The sequence below is a fragment of the Oryzias latipes genome, chromosome 2 (assembly GCF_053564925.1).
Source record: "Oryzias latipes strain Hd-rR chromosome 2, Olatipes_Hd-rR_3.1".
Classification (NCBI taxonomy): Eukaryota; Metazoa; Chordata; class Actinopteri; order Beloniformes; family Adrianichthyidae; genus Oryzias; species Oryzias latipes.
This window is the reverse complement of record NC_136238.1, coordinates 43137449-43157848: the sequence shown is the minus strand read 5'-3', so window position 1 is coordinate 43157848 and position 20400 is coordinate 43137449. Positions and strand designations below refer to the sequence as shown.

General features: G+C 39.3%; 1 protein-coding gene across 7 annotated transcripts in view; it reads right to left on the bottom strand.

Moving 5' to 3' along the window:
* Positions 1-113: 113 nt before the first annotated feature.
* LOC144981282 (uncharacterized) overlaps positions 114-20400 on the bottom strand; it is an 84976-nt gene continuing 64689 nt past the window's right edge. Inside the window, exons 40-51 of one of the 7 annotated variants that reach the window (XM_078939803.1) lie at positions 19865-20048; positions 19393-19779; positions 8611-8831; positions 8345-8536; positions 5821-5978; positions 5501-5743; positions 2282-2427; positions 1997-2154; positions 1462-1645; positions 1199-1376; positions 902-1100; positions 114-813 (exon numbers count right to left, since the gene is read on the bottom strand). In XM_078939803.1, the coding sequence (XP_078795929.1) occupies positions 722-813; positions 902-1100; positions 1199-1376; positions 1462-1645; positions 1997-2154; positions 2282-2427; positions 5501-5743; positions 5821-5978; positions 8345-8536; positions 8611-8831; positions 19393-19779; positions 19865-20048 (2342 nt within the window). In that variant the 3' untranslated portion in view covers positions 114-721. Of the gene's footprint in view, positions 814-901; positions 1101-1198; positions 1377-1461; positions 1646-1996; positions 2155-2281; positions 2428-4148; positions 4941-5500; positions 5744-5820; positions 5979-8344; positions 8537-8610; positions 8832-19392; positions 19780-19864; positions 20049-20400 lie in introns of those variants that run through there. The other 6 variants (XR_013652856.1, XR_013652860.1, XR_013652857.1 and 3 more) reach the window with 6 other exon arrangements.

Below are 20400 nucleotides of genomic sequence, written 5' to 3'. Positions count from 1 at the left end.
TATAATTTATACATTCTTTCTCCGCATTTGACCCATCCCCTGGGGGGAGCCCTATAAAAATATGGCATTAACTCAAAAACGTGCTTTCAGAAAAATATTGCATCAGGAAAAGATATGATAAAGATATTTTATTGATCCCAGCTTGAGAAATTCAACAATCACTCAATAACAAACAATGAATGACAATAATGAAAACATTCAGTTCGGATAAAAGCTTTTAGAAAAACAGTCATCAAGTGAGTTTCTATGGCAAATGGCCACAACAAACTGGTAGAACATTTGGAGCATCCACACATCAAAGGACCTTACTGTTCTTGAAAATTGGTCAAAGTTGAAATAGTATTGCAACTAGATTAGCTTAAAACCAAAAGTACTGCGTTTGTGGTAAATAAGACTAACAACAGGATTAGATACAATAGAACAAAATGCCATCAGTATTTACAAGAACCTAACTACCGCTAAAATAAAAAAAAGAACATGTCGCTTTTATGTGACAAAATAGGCATTCGAGATCTTCTGCTCGACACGGCATGGATTTTTTTTTTTACCAGAAGTTTCGGTCAGTAGTGATTCGATTAGACTACAAATCCTGTGACCGATGGAAACGAGGCCTCGAAACGTTATTTGGTGAGCACATTGAAAAACACAGAGGGGTTACCTGACACAGGTAGCATAGTCTGGTTTATCATTCCCATAGTGCTAGGCGAAGGCACTACCCCCATCAGTGCCCCCACTGCTGTACCTGCTCTAGGGAAGCTTGCTCCTGGGCTGGGCTCTCGGGTTCTTGCTGTTCCACAAGTTTAGCGGCACACTCTGAAATATTTCAAGCCATTGTTTTCACATTTTTTGTAATTCATACCAACAAAGCTACACTGTCTGATTTTGCTCATCAGCTACACACCTTCATACTCTGCTTTTGTGGAATCTTCAAGGTTCCTCCACTCTGTGCCTATTAATCGACTCAGCTCTCCGAACGAAATGTCTGGGTGCCGAGCTTTGATGACAGCCCGCATTTCACCGCTGAAAAGAATGTAGCCACTCGTATTCATTTTCCTGTTTGCTCCTTCCTTCTTTGATAAACCCATCACCTTTGGAGTGGCCTTGAAAAGAGAGAAAAACATAAAATCAGGGGAATGTGCTTGAAACCTAAAGAGCACAAGATTGTAGGCATTTAAGGTCATTGGAAGAATACAAATACTTGGGAAGGTGTGTATGGCATGATATCCATGTCACTTGACAGAGAGCTTTGCATTTGAGGCATCGAAGGTGTCACAGGAGCATCATCTCCATCCTCCATGTCTGCCAGTTTAGGTTCAAGCTCATCTATCTTCTTGTCCAAAAAGGGTGAAGTTTCCTCCTGTGGTACATTGAGTTTCCTACACAAAACACCAAAACAAGATGGTTAAAGAAGGATCTGATTCAGTTTAGATCAGAGGAGAAGTTCTTTTTGACTTTCCAAACCTGAAATAGTAAATCTCATCTTCCACCACTTTGGCAGAATATGAGAAGCGCTTCAGACCCTCTAATTTTTTCACTTGTTTCTCTGTCTCAATGTAGCTGCTCTCACACAGCAGGATGTCCTCCTCGGAGTATTCTGTAGGTCTGCATGACAGGTACTCCTTAAAGGAGGACACCACACATTTGCCTGGAAAAACAACAAGGGTCGTTACCAAGTCAGTTGGAAAATAGATTTTTTTTAATGACACGATTTTGGCCCCAGGGCTTCATTATAATGTTTCCTCACAATAGAGCCAAGCTAGAAGTTCCTCTTACAATTCCAGCCCTGTTTTCATGCCTGCATTCTTTATGTTGGGGTCTTGGGGTGTATGGGTGAATGTCAATGGTGGGTGGGGGAGGAGGTTGGCTTTAATTTCAAAATGTTGTGCCTATGTTTGGCTTTCGTTTTTAAAGCTCTTTGACGACATGAAAAGCACTTTTTTTTATCAATAACGTTTGAAGGCCCACATTCAGAGACGGCTATATGGCTGTGCCGTACCTAGGACACAAGTCATGGGCAAGGTTTCCTCCAGGTGACTTAGAAAAACCTCTCTGTTGTAAAACATCTTTGTGGGTTCGTGCTCCGTTTCCTCAGGATGAATGAAAATAGGTCCAAAGAAGAAGGTGGTTCCATTCTGCAACCACAGCTTCTCAATTCTGTAGACAAGTTAGTAAAACTGCATGAGGGATCACAAATTAAAAATTGTACTTGCAACACTGACATTTCTCAAAACCTATTTCTTGTTCAGAGGTTTTTCTTGACTATATATTTATTTTCACCAACCTGGCAACCCGGGGCTTTGACAATCCATGTGACTGGATGTAAACGCAGTCTCCAAGTTTAAACCACATGTTATTGTAGCATAACTGTTCAAAGTACTGGCAGCCTGGCTCGGCTCCATTTATCTCCATGGGAACATCCTCTCGCTCCTGAAATGTTAAACATTCACAAACATTCAAATCATGACAGTCTCTAATTTGAAATAGAGTTTTTTGCTGCCAGACTTAAATCAAAGTCAAAGTCAAAGTAACTTTATTGTCAAGATTTACAATGTTGACACATACATAGAAATTGAAATTGCGTTTTCTCTTCATCTTCAGTCAAACAGGGAGATACCTTCAAATTTCACAATAATCAAAGTATAAACAAACTATAAATAGAAAAGGCCTAAATATGAATAGTATAAAAAACAAAAGTAAAATGAGGAAAGAATAAAGTGACAAGAGAATAAAGTGACTGAAGTATAGTTACTTATATGTTAGCAAGTGAGTTCTCAAGCACAAACATCCAGATTCAGTGATGAAAGTCAGGCAAGGAAAAAAATCCCTGAACTTTTCTTTGAGCGATATGGCGGCGCGGAGAGAAATTTTGGAAAAATCCATGGTCTTAGATGCATTCTGGTACATCCTGGCAGCTAGTTATTCACTTCTTAATCAAGAAACTAAGACTAATGGGAGCATCATGATTTGTCGTTCAAACCCCTAGTTTGACTTTCCATTAAGGACTTGCTGGTCCTAAAAAAAGAAGTTGGATAATTGCTAAAAAGTGACACAATCCTACAATCTAAGCTTTTCCTTAAAGCTGCAAAACATACAACTGCTAAAATATAGTAACATCAAAGCCCCAAATGGCAAAAAGAACACCAGTAACTATGATATTCTATAAAAGTACCTCATTTGTACATGATTTCTGCCTCAGAAATGACAGATGTACAACATCCACTTGCACTGTTTTCTCAAACTATAATTACTATAATTACATTTACTACAATTACATCAAATATGGGATCTGCTTTAAACTATCATTCTATAACATAATACATTAATTCTTTACCACCAATACTAAGTAATGTCATGAAGCTGCAAAAGCTGTGCAGCATTTAGAATTGATTGTGATTTATTAAGGGAAGGATGCGTAGGATGTGCGTGCCCACGGTTTTATAAATCCGAAAATTTCCGTGCGTACGCACGTCCTATGTTTCATCCGTACGCCACTTCTGACGCAAATCCTACGCAAAGTTTTATAAATGAGGCCCCAGGTCTTTATTTTACGGAAGGTATGATTAATTTGCTCAAAAAGCCGGATTTCCGGGAATTCCCAGAAGACTTTCATCACTGAGATTTTATTTTTACCAGCAAATCAAGGTTTGATTACGAAGGCAGAGTCCGGACAACAGAGACTTCATGAAACAGCTCAACATGTGTTAACACCTAAAAATAGTGGCACACATGTAGTTTTGATAGTAAATATAGCTTTTGTTTACACTGACTCAAGTTAGCAGAATCTAAAAGGTTTACTAAATACAGCTGGGAAAATAAGTATTGAACACGTCAACATTTCTCTCAAAAAACATATTTCTAGTCGAGCTATTGACACGAAATTTTCACCAGATGTCGGCATCAACCCAAGTAATGCACACATAGAAAGAAATCCAAACATTTATGTCCATAAATGAAGTTATGTGTAATAAAGTGAAATGGCACAGGGAATAAGTATTGAACACGCTTACTGAAATGTATTTAATACTGAGTGCAAAAACCTTTGTTGGTGATTCCAGCCTCAAGACGCCTCCTGTACTGAGAAACCAGTCGAATCCATTGCTCAGGTGTGATTTTGGCCCATTCATCCACACAAACTGCCTTCAAATCTTCAAGGTTCCGGGGGTCTCTTCTGTGAACCTGGATCTTCAGTTCTTTCCAAAGATTTTCAATTGGATTCAAGTCTGGTGATTGACTGGGTCATTCTAGCAGCTTTATTTTCCTTTTCTTCAACCAGTTGAGTGTTACCTTGGCTGTGTGCTTGGGATCGCTGTCTTGCTGAAAGATCCACCCTCTTTTCATCTTCAGCAGCCTGGCAGATGACAGCAGATTCTGATCAAGAATGTCTCGATACTTTTCTCCAGTCATTATTCCTTCAATGATATGAAGTCTACCAGTACCACATGCTGAAAAACAGCCCCACGCCATGATGCTCCCACCTCCAAACTTGACTGTTGGTATGGTGTTTTGGGGGTGATGTGCGGTGCCATTTTTCCTCCAAACATGTTGTGTCTTATGACATCCCAAGAGTTCAATTTTGGTCTCATCTGACCAGAATATCTTCTCCCAGAATGTCATGGGTTTATCCAAATATTGTGTGGCAAACTCCAAACGAGCTTCAACATGCTTCTTCTTCAAAAATGGAGTCTTGCGTGGTGTGCGTGCATGGAGGCCATGGCGGTTGAGTGCATTACTTATTGTTTTCTTTGAAACAACGGTACCTGCTGATTCCAGGTCTTTCTGAAGCTCTCCACGAGTGGTCCTGGGCTGTTGGAGAACCCTTCTGATGATTGTTCTGACTCCTCTGTCTGAAATCTTGCGAGGAGCACCTGGCCGTGGCAGGTTTATGGTAATGCCGTGTTCTTTCCACTTCCGGATGATGGCCCCAATGGTACTCACTGGAACTTTCAGAAGTTTAGAAATGCGCCTGTAACCAATGCCTTCAGTGTGTTTTGCAACAATGAGGTTGCGTAGGTCTTTGGACAGCTGTTTGCTTTTACCCATCATGCAATGCTTCTTGTCTAACACCTTGCTGGTGAGAAACCTTTTTAAAAGGCATCAATCAGGACTATACCAGCTGATATTACTTTGCACTAATAGGGGGCAGGTTAACCTTCTGAATACTGACAAACTCCAGCTGCTTTCTTGGTTTACCAGACCTTTTTACCCCTCCTTTTCTTCATGTGTTCAATACTTATTCCCTGTGCCAATTTACTTTATTACACGTAACTTCATTTATGGACATAAATGTTTGGATTTCTTTCTATGTGTGCATTACTTGGGTTGATGCCGACATCTGGTGAAAATTTCATGTCAATAGCTCAATTAGAAATATGTTTTTTGAGAGAAATGTTGACGTGTTGAATACTTATTTTCCCCGCTGTATGTCAAGCATCTTTAAGAAAGGTTGATGTCATTTAACTGCAACAAACAACAATCAAATCAAGCAGGTGCTTCACCTCACCTTGTCCTCAAAACTGCCAGGGTTTGCATGAGAGAAGGACGCTTTGTCCAGGTTCGGTTTGGCAAACATAGAGGCCACACGAACGACGGGCAGAGGCACCACCCGGGGCACCAACTTTACTGGACTCTGAAGCAAGGTCCAAATTTTGATTTTCTTGAAGGCCTTGACTTTACCAACATAGCGGGACTCACACACATACACATCTGCAGGTTTGAAGCCCTCAGGTTGCATTTCGAAGTAATCCTACGTGAATCACAAAAAGACACCTAAATTCACTACAGTTCTATTGTCATATGAAACCTTTTTGGGGGGTGTCTAACCTTCACAAAAACAACCACACATTTGCCGAGAACTTTACTGATGGGAACTCTGTTGCAGTAGTAGCTCCTGAAGACTTCTTTTTCCAGAAACGTTTGTGAAGGCAAGTGAATAGTTTCACTTGGCCGCTTGAACCAGGAGCCATAGAGCCACATCACACCTTCAAAGAACAAGAATAGATTCATGTCAAAATATACAGCGGAATACACTCAACTGAAATATTGCTGCCTGAAGATAGGTACACACATCAGTGAAGCATGGCATTTGACTTCACAACAGCTGATGCTGATGCCTCTCTGACTACTATGAACATTTTTATAAACTATCATTTGCTGATCATATTTCTTTTAAGAAGCAAATGCTGAGTTTACCTTTGAGGCGAGGTTACAATCATGAAAGTTCCTCATATTTGGATTGGAGCACTCTCAGAAGATGCAGTGTCGATGTACACTGTACATTCAGATAAATTATTAACTAATATTTCTCCTCCTAGAGAAGCAATTACATTTAGAAATGTATGCAATACGTTTTATTTTTAAAACGACCAGGCAATGAGAGCTGATTCCATGGCTATGTTATAACAACATCCAAAACAACAATAACTAAGGTCTGCAGGACTGGTTTGTTCCAAACAGCTCTTAAACAATGGCTGAAAACAAACCAGTCCTGCAGATGTTAGTTATTGTTGTTTTTCTTTGACTTTTTTAGACTTGCTTTTCACTGTAAATAACCTTTGTAAATATTTTTACCACTAATATTGTGCTATTGTATTGCGTTGTCAATGTAACTGGTGAACCTTTTATCCTGCTTTAGGACAACGGATGAAGCTGCCATATTTATGTCAAAGCAGCTGCTGAAACATTGTTTAATATGCAATGTCCTAATTCAAAATAAATAAATAAATAAACAAAAATCTGATGAAAAGAAGTCAAAGTTAATACTTCTGGCCCTAAAACAATTCCTTGTGTGGTAGATGGGGTCTCTGGCACTGAAAATATTTTAGAACTATGGTGACAACACTATATAAGAATATTTCACTGAGTCCAGAGGGATCTGTTTATAGCAAAGGACACTGATACCGCTGGTGTAATCACAGCGCATAATGTCCACCAAGCTATCTCCAAACTGTCAAACAACAAAGCTACTGGACTTGATGGGGTATCTGAGCATGTAAAGTTTGCCAGTGCAAGTGTAATCCCACTACTTGCCATGTGTTTTACAGCTTTAATGTTCATGGATTTTAACCAGACTCTATGATAACTCTTATGTTTAGTAGCAGGGATAAAAACATAGCTGGAAAAATTGGTTGCTCTGAAAATGACAGACTGATAGCTCTGGCCAGTTTTCTATCAAAACTCTATGAGATAATCCTGCTGGACAGGATTCCAGAGTTTGTAAAAATGACTGATAATCCATTTGGGTTTAAAGAAAAGATGGGTCCTGACATGTGTATATATGATCTTAAAGAAATGATCTATTTCTGTTTCACTGTTATCTAGATGACTGTAAAGCTTTTGACAGAGTAAATCATAAGAAATTATTTATAAAACTGGTGGAGAGATGTGTACCTAAATGTGTTGTGTGTATTTTGGCATATTGGTATGCTCAACAAACAATGCAGGTCAAATGAGGAAATTTGGGTTTCAGACCATACAACCTTCACTCCTATTCCTTTTAACTTTTATGTGGATGAACTGTCTCTCAAACTTAAAGCACTTGTTGTTCACACTTGTGTGGCTGAAGATCTCATTGTCAACCATTTGATGTTTGCTGACGATCTAGTTGTGTTGAGTCCAAGTACTGCTGGTCTTCAATTTCTTAACATTTGTTCGGCTTATGGGCTTGATAATGACATCACATTAAATGCACAAAAAAGTCTGATTATGATTTCTCGGACAAAAGAATACAAAAAACCACAATTTCCCTGGTTTTGACCTATCAAATGCTGTACTCGTGTGTACTAATACGATAAAGTATCTTGGGCATGTCATTTCAGAAGACTTGTCAGATGATGCAGATATCTACAGGCAGCGTCATGATGTATATGGCCAAGACAACACTCTTTCTCTAAAGTTTGGTATGTGTAAAGGAGTCATGGTGGTGTTATTTAAAGCATTTTGTCCTCCTCTGTATACAGCTCATCTATGGACAAACTATAAAAGTACCAGTATGAGAAAGCTGCAGGTGGTGTACAATGAGGCTCTTAGGGTGCTTTTAAAAAGGGCCAAGGAGGGCGAGTGCTAGTGAGCTGTTTGTCCCTCAGAATTAACACTCTTTTAATTAATGTATTTTTTTATGAATTATTGTAATTTTTCTAACACTGCTTCTTAACTTGTGTATTCTTGACACTGTGCTTTTTTTAATGTAGTGGGTTCGTGTACACCTTCTTTTGGACTATGAGTCTGGCATAAATTCTATCAATCTACTATAAATAAGAAGCTCGGTTATTGTGGCAGTGACACTCTGGTGCTCTACATGTAATGCCATGTCACATGTATCTGTGACAAACAGTCCTTAGAGGGTTACCAGCGCTGTCTTCCCACAGACAATCAATGCAGACAATGTGAGGCTTGAAGTACACTTCTGATGGCTCCACATAGACAAATTCTCCCACGCTGTAGGTGATGTTGTCAAAGGAGCATTCCTTTACATAATTGAGAAGAGGGTTTGGTTCCCAGGGATCTCTTTGTACATAATGGGTTGTTCCCTCTTTTTTATCTGCAGAAACATTTCAGATACATTTTAGGATGAGAGATTCCTGTGTTTTCATGCATGAATAACAAATCAACTACCTTTGTTTTTCTCCTGTTCCTCTTCTGCTTTCTTCTTATCCTCCTCAATCTCTCTGGGAATTTTCTCTCTTTTTTCCCGATCTACATCACTTTGCAAGTGTTTCAAAGTGTAACGGAGTGCAGTGGACATTAGGATCTCTCCCTTCTTGCATAACTCATCCCTGATCTTGATTAAAAAGTACTGCAGCTCCTCTGCATCTTCAAATATCTTTGAGTCTGTCCTGTAAACAGACAAAGCATGAGAACCATTAGTATGTATTTGAGCTGCTTTGATTATTGCTCTGGATCTAATCAACATCCAAATCCTAAAAAGCCCACAGGTGCAACCTGCCCCTGCTCTCGCCGCCCAATTCTGACTCGCCCTTACTGGCTGAGCAGCTGCTACAGGCCCCAGCTCTCCCCCTACCACATATGCCAACCTGGTCAGAGCTGCATGTGATTATCTCAGTCAACTGTTTCTTAAAATGGCTGCTTTTCTGTTTCTGGGTTTTAGTTCCATAGCAACTGTTTTATTTGTTTTGGTCACCTGGGGGTAAGGAGCCCGTGATGGGATATGGGTAAAAATACTTGGATTTACAGCAGATACCTTTACATTTCTGTCTGTGTTTATCTCCTTAACAAGCTCGGAATTCACAGAGGATGTTTAGAGATCAGATTTATTTAATTTAAAAAAAGCACAAAAGCATCCGAAATCATGTCTCCATGTCTGGGTTCATTCACATTCCGGTACGCTCTCCGTCCCGCCGGAAAAGCCGCTGCTACATCCTTGTCTCTGTGACCCAGATTCATTCAATAGGGCATAAATAAAAATAATAATCAAACTAAGGGGATCTATTTATTACTGTCTCCATGAAAATAAGTAAAATATCATAAGATTTAGGAGGTCCGAATTTGCTGCTTCCCCATACAGCAGGGGCTGTCCGTCTGCTCACGTGACAAGCAAACGAGCTCCGACTAGCCACGGAGCGAGCTATTCCCAACCGTGGAGCTCTTTTGTTTGTGATGCCTGCAGACGGGCAGCTGTAGAACCACTGTGGTATGGGATGTTGTACTTTAGGGTTGAACAGGCAAATTAATATTCAGGGTTTCATATATTGTAATATTCATGTTGTCTTTTATCAACATACTCTTTGGCAGTCCCTCTGCATCCGAAGGCTACATGCTTCATACGTTTCCCATCATGCATTACACAACCTGTACTGCCGCTCGACCAATCAACGTGTCACTGTAACTGAATGCATGCTTTCATTATCAGTAGACTAGATTACTGTAATGCCCTGCTCTCTAGTCTTCCCAGAACAAGGATAGCAAACCTTCAACTGCTGCAAAATACAGCAGCCTGTGTATTGACGAGAACCAGGATTGGCTCCCTGTGCAATTCAGAATTGATTTTAAAGTTCTTTTATTGGTTTATAAATGTTTTATGGTCTTGGGCCTTCATATTTATCTGACATGATTTTAAAGTATGAGCCCTCGCGGACCCTGAGGTCCTCTGATACAGGCCTTTTGGTTATTCCAAAAGTTAGAACAAAAACATACGGCGAGGCCTCATTCAGTTTTTACGGACCTCGCCTGTGGAACAGCCACCCAGAGAGCCTCAGGGCCGCAGAGACTGTTCATGTTTTTAAAGGAAGGCTCAAAACCTACCTTTTTAATCTTGCTTTTAGTTGAATTTTAGAAAATTATTTGATATTTTAATTATTTATTTTTTCTTTTGACTAGTTTTATATGTGTATGTAAATACATTTATTTATTTGTAATTTTTTTAATCACTCTTACCATGTCATATGTCTATTAAGGTTTATGTAATTATTTGTTTCTTGTTCATGTTTTAAATATATTTCAATTTTCTTCCTTTTACATTTTATTTGTACCTCCAGTGTTTTCCTCTGAGGGATCCTCCACTGACCCTTCTCAGTGAACAGGGTTTCTGCAATGGGATCTACCGGGTCTGACTCTTTGTTCGAATCTGGGGGGTTCTGTGGTAGTGTTCTCCGTGAACTTGGGTTGGGGGGGTCACTGACGAGGACATGTCCCCAAAATGTGGTTTTCTCACTTCAGGACAAACCCAGATCTCTATATTTTATCATGGTGTGCGTATGTATGTATGTCTGTGTGTGTGTGTGTGGGGGGGGGGTTGCACTGTTTGTCTTGTCATCTTGTTTTTGTTTTTTTTCAAAATTTTATTTATTTTATTTTTATTTAGGAACATTGAGAAAGTTATAAAACAGTACATTTAAATTCACTTAGGGTCAGTTTTGAACCCATGACATATCTCCATTCTCAACAATTCTTTTCCTTTTTTTTCCTTTTTCCTTTTTTTTTTTTTTCCAATAACATAACTTAGTACCTAACAAGACACAAAACAGGGAACAGCGGATGCATTATTAGGGAGGAAGAGAAGTTAAAAAAAAAATAATAAAAATAAATAATAATAATATAGAAATAAAACATTAATCTTGATTATCAATACAAGCCAGACATGTCTATTACCTCCATTTGTTGTAAATTATTAACATAAAATATGCATTGTGACCATATCTTCAAAAATTTGGGCATCTCTATCCGAAGTGAGTAGGTTAGTCTTTCCATCTGACAGGTTTCATTTACAATGTCTATCCAATTGTCCAAGCTGGGTACAGTGGGGAGGAGCCAGTGTCTTGTCACTGCTTTTTTACCAGCAGTTATTAATATTCTGAATAAATTTTCATTGGTAGGTGGGAGTTGTGTCTTACCTAAAATCAGATTAGTGAAATCACAGGGTATTGTCTTACTTAATATAGATTCAATGTGTTTATGTATTTCCTTCTAAAATTGTTTTATAATGCCACATTCCCAAAATATGTGGTAATGGTTGGCTTCTACTTCTCCACACTGCCTCCAGCACTTATTTTTATCTCCATTGCCATGTTTCTTTTGTTTGGGTGTAATAAAAAACCTCATTAAACATTTCCATCTAAATTCTTTCCATGCATGTGAATTTGTACATTTCCACACTGATATACAGCAATCTTTCCATTCTTCATCTGTCATAGTTGTATTGCTTTCTTCCTCCCATTTACTTTTTATATATTGAGTTGAGGTCAATTTTTTACTCATAAATCCCTTGTAAAGTCAAGATATCATACCTTTTTTACATTTTCCTTTGTATGCTGTTAGTATTTCACCAAGCACTGGTTCCTGTGTATCCATGGTGTGGAGGATCTCTTTGTTAATGTAGTTGCGTAGTTGTAAATATCTGTAAAAATCATTTTTTCCTAAGTTATAATTATCCTTAAGTGTTTGGAAATCTTTCATTATTCCCTTGTCTATTAAAGAGTGATATGTGTTTAACCCTTGCATTGTCAAATGACGAAATCTGGTGTCTAACTGGTTAGGCTTGAAATCATGGTCGTATGCGCACCATCTTACAATTTTTAAGTTATTGTTTAGTCTGTATTCGTCCTTTATTTGGGACCAGATATTTAGTTGTGTCACTATCCATGGGTTTTCAACTTTCCCCAGGTTTTCCCCTATGTTTTTGTTTCCCATGAGCGCCTGTAGTGGGGGGTCTGAAACTAAAAGTAATTCAATGTCTTTCCAATGGGCATAATAATTTGGATTACAATGAGTTATTAGGGGTTTGAGTTGTGCGGAATAAAAGTAATCTTTTAGGTTAGGGACTGCCATCCCTCCACTTTCTTTGGGCAGTTGTAAGGTTTTAAATCTAACACGTGGCTTTTTGCCCAGCCAGATGAATCTTGATAACATTTTGTCCCATTGTAAAAACTGTTGTTTGGTAAGTTCTGCAGGAAAAGCTTGGAAGAGAAACAGGAATCTCGGTAGTAGGTTCATTTTCACTGATTCAATTCGTTGGGTTAGCTGATGTAAGGGACGGCGGACCATCTGTTGATGTCAGATTTTATCTTTGTAATCAATTCTTCATAATTATATTTTGTTGTGTCAGTAATATCTTTGGGAATTATAATTCCCAAGTATTTTAGCAAGGACAGGTCCCATTTGAGATTTAATTTGCTACGTAGTGGGGTTGGTGGATTATAGTTTAATGTCAGTATTTGGGTTTTCCCCATGTTTAACTTATATCCTGCGTGGTATCCAAATGTATTTAAACATTCAAATAATCTGGGCAATGATTCATTAGGTTCACTTGTGTAAATTATTAGGTCATCAGCAAATAGGGCAACCTTATGCTCTTCCCCTTTAATAGATATTCCTTTTACTTCATTAGTTTGCCGGATTAGTTGAGCGAGGGGTTCAATGTAGAGTGCAAAAAGGAGGGGTGAAAGCCCACATCCTTGTCTTGTTCCGCGTTCCAGTTCAAAGGTGTTTGACAATTGACCATTGATTTTTATACAGGCGGTTGGTTTTGTGTATAGTGATTTTATTACTTGTATGAACTTATAATGAAACCCAAATCTCTCCAAGACTTTATATAAAAAACACCAGCTGACAGAATCAAAAGCTTTTTCAGCATCAAGGCTGACCATTGCTGCTTCTATTTTGTTTTTCTGAATATGACTCAATATGTGTAAGGTTCGTCTTATGTAATCATGCGCTTGCCTTTGTGAAATAAAGCCTGTTTGATCGGTATTGATGAGACATGGCAGAACAGATTCTAATCTCTTTGCCATGTTTGCTGTAAACAGTTTATAATCCACATTGAGGACAGAGATGGGTCTAAATGAACTACAGTTAAGTGGGTCTTTTCCTTCTTTCGGGATCACTGAAATATTTGCTTGTTTCCATGTAGGTGGTATTTTGTTCTCTTTTAATACTTTGTTTAAAATTTGGGTTAGAAAAGGTAATAATTCCATTTTGAAATTTTTGTACCATTCTGAAGCAAAACCATCTGGCCCGGGTGCTTTGTTTGCCTTGAGATCTGTTATGGCTCTTGACAGTTCTCCTTCGGTTATTTCAGCTGTTAGTAACTCATTTTGATCCTCTGTCATAACTGGTAAATTAAGTGTTTTTAAAAAATTCTGTATTTGGTGGGTTTTTTTTAAGTTTGGTTGTGTGTACAAATGTTTGTAATAGTTAAGGAAAATGTTTTGGATTTCGCTTTGGTTATGTACACAAATTTTGGAACTTGGGTCTTTAATTTTGTAGATTGTGCTGTCCGCTTCTTGTTTTTTTAATTTACTTGCTAATAGTTTGGCAAATTTGAGTACTGGATTCTTGATATTTTTGTTTTGTGTATATCATCTTCTTCCGTATATCTGTTTGATACATTGCATTTATTTTGTTTCTTAAAATTTTTAATTTTACTTCAGTTTTTTTTTCTGGACGGTTTTTATGTTCTTTCTCAAGTTGTTTCAGTTCTTTACTCAAGTCCGATAGTTTAGTTTCTCTCCCCTTCTTTTTATGCATGCAAAAGGATATAATTTTTCCTCTCATCACTGCCTTTAATGTGTCCCAAACAATTTCCGAGCTGACCTCCCCGTTAAGATTTTCTTCCAGAAAAGTTTTGATGTCTGATTTGGTTAGTTTGATGAATTGTTGGTCGTTAAGAATACTTGTGTTTAGTTTCCATTGTAGGTTTTTGTGTGTTGCACCAACTTTTACATTAAGCAGTACTGGTGCATGATCTGAGATGTCGATACTTCCAATTTCAACGTTTTGGATCCTTTCACGATCCTTTTTAAAAATAAAGAAATAATCTATCCTTGAATATACTGTGTGGGCGTGAGAATAATGGGTGTAGTCTTTTCTTGTTGGGTAGATATCTCTCCAAATATCTATAATACCGTGTTGTGACATCAACATTTTGAATTTTTTCTGCCAGGCGCTCTGGGAGGCTAGTCTTGATGAATCCAGCCTTGGGTCTAGTCTAATGTTCCAGTCCCCCCCACATATAATCATACCATCTGCCTGTGTCATCAATGCTATAAGTTTTTGATAAAATGAAAATTCACTACCAGGGGGGGCATAGACATTTAAAAAACTTATTTTAACCCCATCTATTTTCCCTGTTACCAGTATGTATCGCCCTTCTTTATCTTTTTGTTCAGAAATGAATTCAAATGGTATTTTTTGGGATATTAAAGTTGCAACACCTCTTCTGTGTCCAGTTTTATAAGATGAGAAATAGACTTTTGAGAACCCCATGCTTTTTAGTTTCTCATGCTCAGTTGGGTTAAGATGAGTTTCTTGTAACATGGCAATTTGGACATTGTTCTTTCTTAGTTTAGACAATATCTTATTTCCTTTAATGGGGTTAAGTACTTCATTTACATTATATGATGCACATAGGACTATATTATCTGTCATGGTATCTTGTGTCTGACAGAAGAGTTTTCTTGGTACATGGTCCCTTTACATAATAACAATGCATCCGTTTAACTAGAAAGAGTTGAACATAGAAAACAACAGGAATAAAAAAAACCAGTGTTCTCTCAGCAAATATTTTGAACAAAAGAACTTTTTGCTGGGAGAGTTCTTCCGAAGAAGAGGTTCTGGCAATCAGAACCTTTGTGGAGCTGGAGATGTTGGAGCTCCAGTCAGGGATAGTTCCGCCCACTTTAAAGGGCAGGGCCCTGGGAGATGCCTGTGCTGTCTTTACTGTCATAGCTATTGTGTGTCCCGACTAATTTACTGTTTACTTTAAACGGCAGGAGGAAAAAAAAAAAAAAAAAAAAGGCACCTTGAACACTTACATTAATCACCAGTCCCAAAGAACTTCCTCTTTAACCATTTTACTTGTCTTTTGGTGGTTTCCTCCTGTATTCTTGGAGTTTCTCCACGTAGCCCGGTTGATGCTCCTCCGTACTCCTCTGCGCCGCGCCGTCCTCTCTCCGCCTCCACGCAGAAAGTTGTTGTAGCTCCCGCTGGTGGGGGTCGGTGGGAGGGGGGATGACGGTGACCGGGAGCCCCTGCGATGACATATCAGCTGTGGCCTCTGCTGCGGTCTGGTATAGGCGCTCTCCGTCCTCGTAGAATACGCGCATTTTCGCAGGGTAAGGCGTCTGGAATCTGATTTTTCTCTCCTTCAGGACTTTCTTTGCTTGGTTGTATTCCATACGTTTCTTCTGGATTGCTGGGGGGTAGTCGTGGTCCACGAAGAAGCGGTTATTGTTGTAAATGGTCTGTTTCTTCAGCCAGGCCCTTTTTATCACTTCTTCCTTTGCTCTGAAGTTGGAGAACTTGGCAATGATGGAGCGCGGTTTGGACTGCGGTGTTGTGGGCTTTGGTGCAAGAGCTCTGTGGGCTCTTTCTATCTTAACACCGGAGTCACGTGTGATATCCAGAGTCTCGAAGAGCAGTTTTTCTAAAAAGGCGATCATATTGGTGCCCTCCGCTTCTACGGGTATGCCGTATATTCGGATATCGTCTCTGCGAGCGTGAGCCTCCTGCTCTGTTAGCTTAGCCTCCATGCTATCCTGCCGCTGCAGAAGTTTCCTTAGCAGCTTTGATGTCGCTTGTAGAGTTGTTTCCACGTCATCAATGCGAGTTTCAGCTTCTTCTAATCAAGCTTTGGCCTTCAGCTGGTTTCTTTGGATCTCTGAAAGTTGTCGTTCATTGTCCCGTCGGAAGCTTCTTAATTCTTTCAGGATTTCCTCCAGGCTACCTGGTCCAGTTTCGTCTTGATTCGCCTCGTGTCTGGAGGAGCGGTTTCGATTGTCATCCATATCTTCGGTAGTAGGTGCAATATCTGTGTTTTTCCTCCTTCGGATCAACTCCCTATCACTTTGCTTCACAATACCTTATTTCCAGGGAGTTTGTTTAATAACGTCGGGGAGCACTGAAGCTATGCTGCCATCTTGAGTGGAGAGCCGGAAGTCCTTTCCTTGTCATCTTGTTTTTTAAATGTTATTGTACTTTATGCACAGCACTTTGAGTGACGTATGTTATTGTAAAAGTGCTATATAAATTAAAATTTGATTTGATTTGACAGATCCTCATGGGAGGACAAACCCCTGCATGGGATGTACCACCAGACCATAACTGAAGAGGCTGATCTCAAGAAGTCCTACCAATGGCTAGAAAGGGCTGGCCTACAGGACAGCACTGAAGCACTCATCCTGGCAGCTCAGGTACAAGCCCTGAATATCAGAGCGATAGAGGCTCAGATCTACCACACCAGACAAGAGTCAAGGTGTAGATCTACCACTCCAGACAAGACCCAAGGTGTAGATGTACCACTCCAGACAAGACCCAAGGTGTAGATCTACCACACCAGACAAGACCCAAGGTGTAGATCTACCACACCAGACAAGACCCAAGGTGCAGTAGGCTGTGCAAAGAGGCGCCTGAAACAATCCAGCTCATAACTGCAGGGTGTAAGATGCTGGCAGGTAAAACATACATGGAGCGCCACAACCACAATGTGTGACTGTGTGTGTGCATGGGTGAATGGGACTGTGACTGTAAAGCGCTTTGGGCCTTCGTAAGAAGGTAGAAAGCGCTATATAAGTATACGCCATTTACCATTTACCACAATCAAGTGGCTGGAATCATATACAGGAACATGTGTGCAGAATATGGACTGGAAACCCCAAGGCCAAAATGGGAAACACCTCCGAAACGAGATGAGACATAACGCATCTAAAAACGTTTGTGTTGCAAACGTTAAAAAAAATGTTTAGAAAGCAAAAAAAAAAATGTTTTTGTCAAATGTTTTTTGAAAAGCAAACAATTAAAATTTTCATTTGCAACATAAAAAAGTTTTGTTTGCAACATAAAGTTTTGTTTGCAATGTCTTGCCATATATATCACTTCATAAGTCCTGTGCAGAAATGGGAAAATCTCCAAATTTGACAGTTTGCCACAGATGGCCACCAAACTTCTTTTGGATATGTGTATTACATAAACTGATGCAAAAAACTAGGTCTAGATGCTACTGTTCTAGCAGTAGATTTCTTTAAAATTTTAATTTGTTGAAAAAAAGAAGTCTTATACAGGCCCTTGAAAAGTATTCAGCCCCCTTTATCTTTTCAACCTTTTGCCACATTTCAGGGTTCAACATAAAGATATCAAAATGTAATTTTTTCTGAAGAATCAACAAGTGGGACACAATTGTGAAGTTGAACGAAATTATTTGGACATTTCAAGATTTTTTAAAAAATAAACAGAAAAACTGGGCGTGCTCCTTTATTCAGTCCCCTTAATTTGATACTTTGTGGCGCCACCTAAGTCTCTTGGGGTTTATCTCTATCAGTGTCGCACATGGAGAGACTGAAATTCTTGCCTATTCCTCCTTGCAAAACAGCTAGAGCTCAGTGAGTTTGAATAGAGAACATTCCACAGATTCTCCATTGGATTCAGGTCTGGACTCTGGCTGTTCTAACACCTGGATATGTTGATTTGTGAACCAGTCCATTGTAGATTTTCTTTAGGTTTTGGATCATTGTTGGAAAACAAATCTCTGTCCCAGTCTCAGGTCTGTACAGACTCCATCAGGTTTTCTTCCAGAATGCTTCTGGATTTGGCTCCATCCATGTTCCCATCAATTCCAACCATCCTCCCTGTCCCTGCTGAAAAAAAGCAGGACCAAACCATGATGGGGCCACCACCATGCTTTACAGTGGGGATGGTGTGTTCAGGGTGATGAGCTGCGTTGCTTTTACGCCAAACAGAACATTATTCATTGTTACCAAAAAATTTGGATTTTCAGACCAGAGCTTCTTCCACATGTTTGGTGTGTCTCCCAGATAGCTTGTGGGTAACTTTAAACAACAGTGTTTATGGATATCTTTAAGAAATCTTGAAACTCTTCCATAAAGGCCAGATTAGTGAAGTATACAACTGATTGTTGTCCTATGGACAGACATTCCACCTCAGCTGTAGATCTCCACAGTTCATCAAGAGTCATCATGGGCCTCTTGGCTGGATCTCTGATCAGTCTTCTCCTTGTTTAAGCTGAAAGTTTAGACGGACGACAGGTCTTTGAAGATCTGCAGTGGTCTGATACTCCTTCCATTGCAATATTATATCTTGCACAATTCTCCTTGGAATGTTTACAGCTTGGAAAATCTTTTTGTATCCAAATCCAGCTTTAAACTTCTCCACAGTAGTATCTCGGACCTGCCTGGTTTGTTTCTTGTCTTCATGATGCTCTCTGCACTTTAAACTGACCTCTAAGAGGATCACAGAGCAGATGCATTTATACGAAGACTTCATTACATACAGGTGGATTCTATTTATCAACATTAGTCATTTAGGTCAACATTGGATCATTGAAAGATAGTCACTGAACATCTTGAGAGAGTGTTGCATTAAAAAAAAGGGCTGAATAATTTTGAACGCCCAATATTTCAGTTTGGTATCAAACAAGTTTGAAATATCCAATAAATGTCGTTCAACTTCACAATCAGAATCAGAAATACTTCATTGATCCTACACTTGGGAAATGTGTTTGTCACCATAGCAACTGACAGCAGAGGGGAAAAAAAGACTAAGAATAAAAAAAAACAAGAAAATGTAGCATAAATGCAAACAACAAGGTAGTAGAATTTAAAAAGCTATTTACAGAACAGTGCAGGTAAAAAGATGTGCAAAAGAAATGTGCAAAAAGGAAAAAAAATAGATAATAAAAAATGTGCTAAGGTTATCTTTTGTATTGTGAGCTGTTGTACAGGGTTATTGCATTGGGTATGAAGGATTTCTGGTACTGGGCAGTTTTGGTTCTTAATTCTTCAGAAAAAAATACAGTTTTATATCTTTATGTTTGAACCCTGAAATGTGGCAAAAGGTTACACAGTTAAAGGGGGCTGAATACTTTCGCAAGGCACTCTAAGTAAGACTATGCCACCTCCTCTTTAATTCCTTTTTCAAAGGTTGTCATACCTGTGTAGCCTCCTTGCCTTCTTCAACACTTCAAACATGTGTTCCTGAAAGACATCCAGCCTCCTGTAGCGACCACGCTCCAGGTTCTTTCGGATTATTTCAAAGTTGAGAGGTGGTTTTTCAGGGGCAGCAGGATCCACAGCAGGAATCTCAGCCAGAAAGTCACTATAGCATCGGCACTTCTTGTTCTGGTGGCTCATTACAGAAACATAGAGTTTCCTGAGGAGCTCCATGACTAGACGACCCACTGGCGGTGGCCTGAAGTCTTCCTCTGTGTATGGCATCATGTCCATGTCACTTGACCGAGAGCTTTGCATTTCAGGCATTGAAGGTGTCACAGGAGAAAAAAAAAACAGCGAAACTTCCTCCTGTGGTACATTGAGTTTCCTACACAAAACACCAAAACAAGATGGTTAAAGAAGGATCTGATTCAGTTTAGATCAGAGGAGAAGTTCTTTTTGACTTTCCAAACCTGAAATAGTAAATCTCATCCTCCACCACTTTGGCAGAATATGAGAAGCGCTTCAGACGCTCTAATTTTTTCACTTGTTTCTCTGTCTCAATGTAGCTGCTCTCACACAGCAGGATGTCCTCCTCTGAGTATTCTGTAGGTCTGCATGACAGGTACTCCTTAAAGGAGGACACCACACATTTGCCTGGGAACACAACAAGGGTCGTTACCAAGTCAGTTGGAAAATAGATTTTTTTTAATGACATGATTTTGGCCCCAGAGCTTCATTATAATGTTTCCTCACAATAGAGCCAAGCTAGAAGTTCTTCTTACAATTCCAGCCCTGTTTTCATGCCTGCATTCTTTATGTTGGGGGCTTGGGGTGTATGGGTGAATGTCAATGGTGGGTGGGGGTGGGGGAGGAGGTTGGCTTTAATTTCAAAATGTTGTGCCTATGTTTGGCTTTCGTTTTTAAAGCTCTTTGACGACATGAAAAGCACTTTTTTTTATCAATAACGTTTGAAGGCCCACATTCAGAGACGGCTATATGGCTGTGC